General features: G+C 43.2%; 1 protein-coding gene across 5 annotated transcripts in view; it reads left to right on the forward strand.

The window, feature by feature from the left end:
• LOC117460144 (transcription factor COE3) overlaps window positions 1-5,788 on the forward strand; it is a 67,101-nt gene extending 61,313 nt beyond the window's left edge. For 2 of the 5 annotated variants that reach the window (XM_034101397.2, XM_034101396.2), the window contains exons 12-16: window positions 1,001-1,066; window positions 1,274-1,445; window positions 1,814-1,999; window positions 2,419-2,586; window positions 3,794-5,788. In XM_034101397.2, the coding sequence (XP_033957288.1) occupies window positions 1,001-1,066; window positions 1,274-1,445; window positions 1,814-1,999; window positions 2,419-2,586; window positions 3,794-3,825 (624 nt within the window). In that variant the 3' untranslated portion in view covers window positions 3,826-5,788. The remainder of the gene's footprint in view (window positions 1-1,000; window positions 1,067-1,273; window positions 1,446-1,813; window positions 2,000-2,418; window positions 2,587-3,793) is intronic. The other 3 variants (XM_034101398.2, XM_034101399.2, XM_034101400.2) reach the window with 2 other exon arrangements.
• The last annotated feature ends 4,795 nt before the right edge of the window (window positions 5,789-10,583 follow it).

Raw genomic sequence — 10,583 nt, forward strand, 5'->3', positions numbered from 1 at the left:
CCGCAAAAGAAAACACAGCGAATGTGGGAAGAAAACAAGCGCCATCTGAGATGTTTCTGGTGACAGATTTGCATTGCTTTTAACCAGAGTTCTAACAGCACAGTCTACAAATGTCTGCTCTACAGCAGGTGACAACAAGCAAGCATTTTAAAAACACACGCAACAGTCATGTCTGCAATTTGCCTTTGTCAGATTAGATGCACTCTAAAAGGAGATGAGCGTTTTCATAGAGCATATTGCCTTCTGTATTATAGAAAACAAAGAGAGCAGCCTGGTTGCTTGAGAGGGATTTAATTGTAAGTGGTGAATTCAAAGAGCAGATAAAGACACACAAACGGGCCAAACCCCACCTAGCTGGAAGCCCCAAACAGAGTGGGGGGAACGGATCCGGGGCCAACTCATTTTCAGTGTTAAGAGCCAAAGCAACACAGCTAATCCGCATTGTCAAGCGGGGGCAAGCATGCAGACATGGATAAGACCACATCCTGAGCATCCGTGTCCCCAAGGCACAAGCACCCAGCTCTTGCTGGATGGGAAGTCATTTGTGAAGTCCTTTGCAACAGCCAGTCAAAGAGGTTAATTGAAAAATTCCTTAATGTCATTACAACAGAACTAGATTAACCCAGAGCTAATTCACTTTATTGTTCTGAAGAGAGGGGACTCGGCGCTGAACTCCAGAGCAAACGCGAGGCCCAGAATCAGGGGTGAGGTGTTGTTTTTAAAGGACCATGCCAGTTTAATTAAGATAGGGAACATTATTCACTGCTCTGCATGGATGGAAGGAGCAAAGTGGTAGCGCTGTGTAAAAACCGAACCGGTGCCTGTTAAATCAGGGTGGCTTTTATTTAGCCGCTTGAATATGTAAAAATGTTTAAAGCTCTCCACGACCCAGCTGTGTAATGTTGTTTTTTGATATTGTTTGTTAGCGTGCGGACCACAGGAGGTTTTTAACATAATCAATTTGGGTCTTAACATTTACGCTTCTTGTTTTGCTCATCAGGAGGTGCTGCTGAAGAGGGCGGCTGATCTCGTGGAGGCTCTGTATGGAATGCCCCATAACAATCAGGTCAGTATCCACACACCGCTTACACCTCTGCTATATAAGGAACCATTGAAAATGTACTGATAGTATATCCAAAGGGTATTCTCATCACTATATCTGGAACGTTGTAGGCTACATGCGTTGTGTGTTAACCATATAGCGATGAACCTTGCATCAAAGCTATAAAAACAACATAAATAACGAAACCGCTGCTTTCTCTACGCTTTCCAGGAGATCATTCTGAAGAGGGCAGCTGACATCGCCGAGGCCCTGTACAGCGTTCCCCGCAACCACAACCAGATCCCCTCTCTCGCTAACACAGCCTCCCACGGCATGATGGGAGTCAACTCCTTCAGCAGCCAGCTAGCAGTCAATGTGTCTGAGTCACAAGGAAACGACCAAGGTATTACGGATGTGGCATCACAAATCTGAGGTTTTCAAAAGTGGGGTCCTTAGGGGGATTACAGGGGTTTTGCTGCGAAATTAGAAAATTAACATTTTTTTTTTCACTCGTTTAAATGAGAAGAATTGATGGAAATTATGTTTTAAAACACTGGGTTCACTCACCTTAATATAGGCAGTTAAAGGGTCCAATTAAGTGCCACATTTCTTATTAAACTGGCATCTGCAGCATGTGCCGATATAAAAACGCTTGATTGCAGCAGTCAATTCCCATGATCATTTACCGTAATAAGTGAACTTTTCTCTGCTGCATTGTAGGAATGGAATGAATGAATTTTTCTTTTCTATCTCCCACCCATGCTTCTGCAGTGGGCTACAGCAGGAACACCAGCAGCGTGTCTCCCCGGGGCTACATCTCCAGCAGCACCCCCCAGCAGTCGGGCTACAACTCCGTCAGCAACAGCATGAATGGCTACGGCAATGCCGGTATGAACCTGGGAGTGCCAAGCTCCCCCGGGTTCCTCAACGGATCCTCTGCCAACTCCCCATATGGAAGTGAGTAGCTTGCCACTATCGCACGCTGTAGTAGCACTAAGCTGCTGCTGATTTAATTCCAGCTCCCACATTCGTTTTCACTTCGATGAATCACTCGTGACAGGGTTATAACATTATTGATGGTGATAATATATTACTGTTCATTCACGGGGGCTTGTTTAGTTTTAGTACTTCGCAGAACACACATGTAGCCGAGGGTAGCAGGACTATTCCCCTTTTCATTTCTCCGTGTGCCACCTGTATTTGTTCAACCGGACGAGATGTTGATGGTAGGGGTCTGTGAGTACTGATCGTGTATCCCCCCGGCAGTAATACTATCCTAGCCTTACCTTAACTGCCCTCTCCCTCCTCGGCACTACTCACAGCACGTTCTCACCCCTCCTTCCTTCCTTCCTTTTCCCTCCCTATCGTCTCTGCAGTTAAACAAAAGAGCGCCTTCGCCCCTGTGGTCCGACCCCAGGCCTCCCCACCCCCCTCCTGCACCAGCGCCAACGGCAACGGACTGCAAGGTGAGCCCCCCTCACCCCCTCATCCCTTCCCTACGGACTACTGGTCAGATACCGCTGCTCAGGCCTCTGTCCGGTTCGGTGAGGGATTAATCATTACAAATATATGCATTTTGACAGGCCAATTTACACCTTTCAGTTCACACTCACACACATGCCTATACACACACACAGACACACACACACACACACGACTGGAAGCCGCCGTCTGTGCAACGCAAACAAACCTCCTTGTTGCCCCTTCTTACAAATGATCCCCTCCGATGTCGCAGGAAAAGACCTTCCCCGAATTGTTTTAGTAATTATGTTTATTAGGTTTTGTGCATGTGTCATGACCAACATGATTACTTTGAAAACAAGCTTAGCCGTAGTGTGTGCCCCAAGATTAATAACATTGGGCTTAATGAAGTGGGAAATTAAAGTTCATCTTGCTACACGTTCATACTTATTAATACATGTTGTGCAGAAATTAATGAGCAATGCCTTGCCATCATCTGCGCTGGCAAACTTAAAAGCATTTCAACCATGACTCTACAAATATACTCAGAGCAATATAATAATACATCATCCCAGCACTTCACTAGTCGCCTAATTGTTAAAACGGGTGAAAGTACTGAATATATAAACTCTCCGGGTGAGGTACAGTTGCTAATGATATCCTAAGCAGATGGTCTTGGTAGAATAACGGAAGCTACCTTTGATCTAGCGTAATCTCTCTTAGATAATGACGCGGAGGCACGACTCGGGGAATGTGGAAATGTAGGACTAATGTGCTGTTCAGTGCCGAGGAGTGAAGGATAAAGAGAGGAGGGGAGGATAGGAAGCGATAGAAGCAATCTGAGGGGAGTCTGAGGAGTGTCTAGTACTGTAGCGCTGTGGCATTGTGGGAAGTGACCGTGTTGTTGCTCTGCCGTCACCACGGCCGCGTCTCCTGGGAGTCTGGGCCACTGTTTGCCATTACCCCAACGCCAGGAGAAATATCACACATAGCAGGACTGGCATGCTGGGGGCTGAAATGTCAGAGCAGGAGGGAGCTTTTCAAAGTCTCCGCGTTAGGAGGACGTGCAGCAGCAGGCTGGCGGACACGGCAAACACTCACAGGCACATACGCAAACAGGCACATTTAGGCATACATTCACACACTTATGCAGTCAGATGGCTCATGCATACACACACGCACACACATTGATACATACACAGAATTACAAATTGTTCAAAAATATTTTTTTTAGCCATAACTGTTTTTAAGGCAAATCAACTAACCTTTTTTCTTCTTCTCTTTTTCCAGCCATGTCCGGACTGGTTGTCCCTCCAATGTAAATGCACTTTCATCATCTCAAGCACCAGTCTACACATTACCACTTCACAGGAGCACACAGCATAATCGCTGGTGTAATGTATAGTCAAACGCTTGTTTTTGTTTTTAAAGATGAAGGGAAACAAATTAAAAGAAAGAAAACGATTTTCTTTTCTTTTAAATGACTTTCGCAATCTGCAGAAAAAAAAGGATTTCAAGAGGAACACTTTTTTTTTTTTCTGTGGGACTCTTTTTTGTGTATATCCTTCCCCCAATTGTATCACCCTTGAAGAGGACGCGGGATGACGAAGGGTTTATTTTGTATACCTGTCGGGTTGTGCTTCGGCCATGGACATGTCAAATCAACCACACATTCAATACTGGAAGGGACTCTGTGGACTCACCATCTGGTTGTAAAGTAAAAACACTGATGTACAGTACATTTGCCAATGAACTTCAAGACATTGCTTTTCTGTTTCAACTCTCTTTTAATAGATTCACAACAGTTGTGTGTCTTTATAATGTGACTTTTTGTATTTTTATGTGTGAGAAAAATACACAGGGGCCAAGTCAGTTTGAATTTCAACTGGAAAATATATGAGATATATAATGTAGAAAAATTGATCATAAAAGTACAACGAGTAACCGGGGAGGGGCTGGGTGGGTAAGGTTCTATCACGTGTCATTCCTGCATTTTAACTTAAATTTTGTAATTTATTGTAGCTAGAAATCACCCTCAAAAGTAAAAAAAAAAAATCCTCTTTGATTCAAGAAGCACACTGACGTGTACAAAACACTGCTCTGTTGATGAATATGATGTACTTCCATGTCTAGAGCTTCCTTTTAAGCAAGTGTGTTTTGCCATGTTTTTCAACTTTTTTGCTAGCACTGTATATTAATGCATTCCTAGGCTACTGTGAAGTCTGTTTCTTGTTGATGAGGAGCAGTCTCCCCCTTCTAGCTCCAATTCCCTTATGTGTTTTATATGTGGTTAACAATTGTAGACTATTGTGATATTGCCAAACTTGTGCTAAATATTTATACATCTGTCTTTTTCATGTTCTTTTAGATCAACAAAAAAACATTTAAAAAAACAAAAAATCCATTGAGAATGTAGGAGTATAGTAGTTCATCGTCATATTTCTGTTCCAACACACACTTGCGCTCACTGAGGGAATTTTGTAACATATCAACTATAAATAATGTATTTATCTCTGAAATTTTGTATATTGCTTTTCATTATGTATGTATTAATCGTCATGCCCTTAATATAGTGATGCAGCACAGATAATTCAGCCAAGAACTGTTGCCTTCATTTGTTTTCTTTTTGTATTTGATGAAATGCAATGTGCATATATTTCACGTGTATCCTCAAAACATTTGTGTTACTCCGTCAAGACTCTCTGTCCATTTTTTTTAAAGGGGAAGTCAAACTTCATCGTTTATTTTTATATTGATTTTAAATTATCTATACAGACCATTTTGGAGAAAACTTTGTTGGTTGTATTGTCAAATAAATTGTTTGTGACCCATATGATAGTTGTTAAGATCCAATAGAGACTAATGTGCATGAGGGGCAACCTTGGAGATAAAAAAAACACTCCATTTGTGGTTGTATTTTTTTCTGTTTTGTAGAATGTATAGAAGTCATTTTTACTCACCACTTATGACTCTGCCACATAGCTTACATGTGTTTACAGGGAAGAAAATAAAAAAATGTCAACATTTGGAATGGAAACAGAAATGAATAAGTGATGTTTTATTAAAATTTTCAGTAAAAACACAATAGCTCCTCAACTGTGGACTTCTTCAGTTTAAAGTACAGTTTGGCTGGCAGACAAACTGACAATCAGAACAAAGAAAAAAAGACAGTAGAAACTTCTGAAGACAAGCCTGTGATTCGTCTGTAAGTTGTAGTGTTTAGACTTTGCCATAGAGATAACTGTAACCTGTGGAAAAGTGTAACATCCATAAAAGATGAAATCTGCTCTTTACTCACATTTTTTCCGCAAAGCACTCTGACATTGTGACATATTCCTCCTGGTCTCTGTATCAGCATTTCCTGCATCTGTGGTGCTTCAAAGGTTCATTGTAGTCATTCATAAACAGTGCAAGCTTTTTATTCAAAGCACCCCAAATGGGGCTCATTCAAATCCCTCATTTCATTGCATTAAGCCACCTAGTTAATAAAGAATCAATACATTGAAAGAGCAAGGTTATCCTTTGTCTATAAGGGCTGGTATCGTTTTGAACCTCTTATAGTTTGAGCGCTGAAAGGGGGGGCAAAGTGAAATCTATACTCATCAAGTGGGTCAAACAGAAGGATAGAAGTGTTTGAGGGAAGAATGGTGTTCTCCTTAAAAACAACTGCGCATCTTATCTGGCATCCTGAGTGGTCGCGGAGAGCAGGTCACAAAATGTCAATTTCTCATCAAGGCAACATTGTCCGAGACCACCTCTGCCTTTAATGCACAATTAACCGACGGCAAACCTGAGTGGCAATCAGCATATCACAGCTTATTATGTCAGCCAGCATGCACGGATCTCACGGCGCCGGCAGATAGTCCAGGAGCTGCTGATAGCGCAAAGGACAGATGCACTCAAAAGAGCCATTTAATTCTCAGCTGCGATCGCCTTGTGCTTCAAATCATTCCCTCGATAATCCAATGTGTCTGATAACAATTGCCACACATCTGCTTCCTGACATTGCATTATCTGTTTCAGATACAGAGGGTTGGATCTATCGCCTTGCTCAATGACAAAACGCTGCACAAACTGTACTTTTATTTAGTCCTGAATGTCCACTACATGAAACCAAGGAAACAGTCTTTCATCGAGAAAACAATAACCGTGAGCAAGAACGGGAAAAAATGAGAGGGAAAAAAAAGATCTGGGGGTAAAAGACAATCAAAAAAAGACACGTTTGCGCAGTTGTTGGCAGTTTTAAGAGCTCTGAAGCCTGGCAGGCAGGCTGGAGGTGCAGTATATTGTCTCAGCAGGTTTCCCTGTACCCAACGACCGGCCACTAGCTCTGCCACACCACTCAATCATTGTGAGAGCCTCTTTATTGGAGAACTCTAATGGCCACCCTCCACCATGATCTTAATGTGTGCATTAAATATTTATAAATCCTGGGTCAATAATGCCCCATAACCAGAGCCTGACAGACCCCCACCGTACCATGTGGCTGCCTCCCTCTCAAACACAGGCTGAGGTCAAGGGGTCGCGCAATCAAAAGAGAGCGAGGCTCGCCACATCCATATGTTGCCACTCTTATCAAGACTTTCTTCAGTACTGGTTATCTGTCAAAGGAAAGAAATATTGAAAGCAATATCGATCTTAACTAGCCTTGTGTTGCCGAGGGCCACGCTTCAAACATCTGCTCGTGCATTGTTATATTTCAAAAACACCTCCTCTCAATAATATAAGCCTGAGCGGTAATATTGAACATCTCTGTCTGACGCTGAGTGCCTGACTAATAAGCGCGTTATTAACAAGCGTCACTGGAGATTCTTAAAAGTTGATATGCAGGCTGAACATTTCTTAATTAGCGGCGGGTTAATTGTGCGGCCTGGCGTCTCCACGGGTGACTCGGTGGCTTTACGTGACCACAGCCCGGCTGCTCTCCTGTGCTGTTCAGGTGAAAGATTGCGCTCTGGTGATAGCGCGCACAAAAGAGCGTCCGGACAATGAGCCAGTCAATGGAGAGCTCCAGTTGAAAGAGCCACAATGGCCGTGCATGCTGGGAATTGGGCTGGATGATATAAAGGAATGAAACCTTCATTGAGGCCATGGAGGACAAGCATTCAGAAAAGAGGGTTTTGTTTGCTCTTTATCAATCTGCCGTTTCCCATGAGGAAAAACAATTCAAACTGACCTTAAAAAGAGAATATTACCTTACGCATCCACTGCCTATGTAACTCTTATTGAGGGGGCTTATACATTCACGCTTAATAGATGTCGACGTGATAATACCTTTGTGCCAATTTGTGTACAGTATCAAGTCGGGGCGTCAAATTAAAAGGTGGACGACAGTTTGTCTTCCATGCTCCGTGGGCAGTGCTGAGAAGTACTTTTCAAGGATTTGTTCGCGGACCGACAGGATCTGTGTAACCGCTGAGTGAAGTGCTTTGTGAGGAGAAAAAAGAACTCTCGTGAAGTTTAGACATGAGTAGGACGGTGCTGCTGCGACTCGTAAAAACTTTGAGATGACAATGAATCAAAAAAGGGACTATGACCTTTTTTTGCACAATCCCACATTTGAATTGAAACAGGGAATAGGAGCCTTTTTTTTTTTTTTTTTAAACGGTCCCACATCAGCGCAGCCTCGTGTCTGTGAATCGGTACATCAGAAAAGACACTGCTCCCCTGCAACTGTACACTGGGAGTCAGCTTTGCAAGGAAAACTCTAGATCCTCGTGAAGATTTCCACTTCACTCGCTGCAGTCAAGGAGGATGAGCAAAGTATCCCACTGCTTCAAAATCCATTAAACTTGTATTTGGGTGTCATTTGATACGTCATCAATGTTTCAGTGCATTTCAAACCCACAAAAGCAGGATTTACCCCTGACAGAAATACAGTATTCACTATATTTTCCATTTACGAACTTCACTTAGTCCAAAAATTACGCTGTAAAGATTGCCTGGTCAGGAAGTGTTAGGCTACGGTGATAAAATAATATCACTTGAACTGTATTTCTGCCACAGTCTCCACATAGAGCTCCTTTCATAGTGCCCCTCTGTAGTGCTTTGTCCAGTAGTTCTGGATATGATATCATCTATTAATAATGTATTGGCAATGGATTACATAAAAAGGGAGCAGAAATAACATCCAATATTCATGCCCCCTGAGCTTGACTGTGTCCAATCCGTTTGGCCCATAAAACCTTAGCCCCATTTCCATATCCGCTGTGGGTCACGACAGGTCTGCCGCACAAAGGCTCACAGAGCAGCTCAACTCAGGAAAAGGGCAGTAAAAATAGGGTGGATTTCTGAACCCTTATGAAACAGCCCCCCTTTGGAAAAGAAGTGAAAAAAGCCCTTTTCCGATTTCAGCGCCTGTGAAAAACCTGGTACTGTATTTCCCTCTTTAATTGTGCCACTTGAGAAATTGACGTGCCTCTGAAACATGGCATGAATCTCACAGTTATTGCAGTCCCCTTGGCAGGGAATGTTGATACAACATCTGCATGCTATAGAAAGTAATGGAAGTAGCAGAGGTGGCAGCTGCAACTCTACAGGAAGTGTGCCATTTTCAGGCAGTGCTGCTGTGAGAACCACTAACTGCCAGCCTGGTCTTGCAGGCAGCTCTGATTGCCAGGACACTATGACAAACACGCAGGGGCTGGGAGTGTTGCATCCTGGGGGATGACAGCTTCTGTTTGATTGTCAATAAGGCTCATTAGCAGAAAAAAATGGAGAATGTGAAAAGAGATTAAATGGCTTGAGACAGGGTCCCCTCATGTTTCATTACTGGGAATTTATCAGAGCTTTTATTTCATCAATTCCACGAAGAAAAAAATCACTTAATGCTTCCCGCCCAAAATATAGAAGCTGCATTTATATTCATAAAAATCGATGCATATTAGATATTGTAATGAAACACAAGCAGTTCCATCAGAACAGACCCAACAAGTGCTAATGGTCCCTTTAAACACCGTCCACACCTTACAGAAACCTCTCAGAGCGACTCTCATCTTAAGAACAGTGGCGGATGCTTCCCTCCATCTTAGGGAGGAACGGCCAACAAAGCAGCGTGTAAGGGCCTTTCCCTGAAGAGTCCTTGTCACGCCGCGCCAAACCTCTGTGATTATCGTTGTTTTTGCAGAGAGTGTCCATGCCTGCCAATACCGCTGTTCCATAAATGAATTTGGCCCCTCGTCAACGAATTACCTAACACGCAGAACTGTGTATGTGTCACATCCAATTCCAACTCACCGGCTTTGGTGGTGTGTGTCAGCTGGAGGACTTAATCATCAATCGTCAATCATAATAAGCGAAGCACATTGATAGGGCTCCTTTTTTTTTTTTTTTGAACACAGTTAAATAAAGTGTAAAAGGAGAAGTTAAAACTGACCTTGTTAAATTGGGTCCACAATTTATATTCCTAATTTAGTGTATGGATTAATTAGTCTTGTGTGTGTGTATCGGTTTCCATGTGGCGAAGCTTAGAAGCTATATCCACTTCATCAAATCACTGCTCGCTTTCATAAGGAAACTCTGGAATGATATCTGTCAGTCTAATCTTGATGTTTTTGCTCAGAACGGGCTTTGCATATTTTTAGCAGCATACTTTTAATTAATGCCTAATTGGACGATTTACAGAGAGGACTTTCTCCAACATCAGTTGCTAATCAATAACTCCTATCTCACATCATGCAAAATTAATCACTATGACCTGTTATCAGGCCTTAATGCAACCACACACACACACACACACACACACACACACACACACACACACACACACACACACACACACACACACACACACACACACACACACACACACACACACACACACACACACACACACACACACACACACACACACACACACACACACACACACACACACACACACACACACACGTGTAACACGCTAACTGGCATGGCATGCATTTTGCACGAGGCTGAGGAATCTGGCTCATATTTTCCGTCTCCCTGATCCAATCCACTCCTCTCCCCCGTCATATAGATCGGAGTCTGCGGGGGCCAGAGGCGCTGACAGAGCCCAGATGCTCCCAGTCTGTCTGGGGGACTGGGGAGACTGGTGCCATGG

Source organism: Pseudochaenichthys georgianus, chromosome 15, assembly GCF_902827115.2.
Source record: "Pseudochaenichthys georgianus chromosome 15, fPseGeo1.2, whole genome shotgun sequence".
Taxonomy (NCBI): Eukaryota; Metazoa; Chordata; class Actinopteri; order Perciformes; family Channichthyidae; genus Pseudochaenichthys; species Pseudochaenichthys georgianus.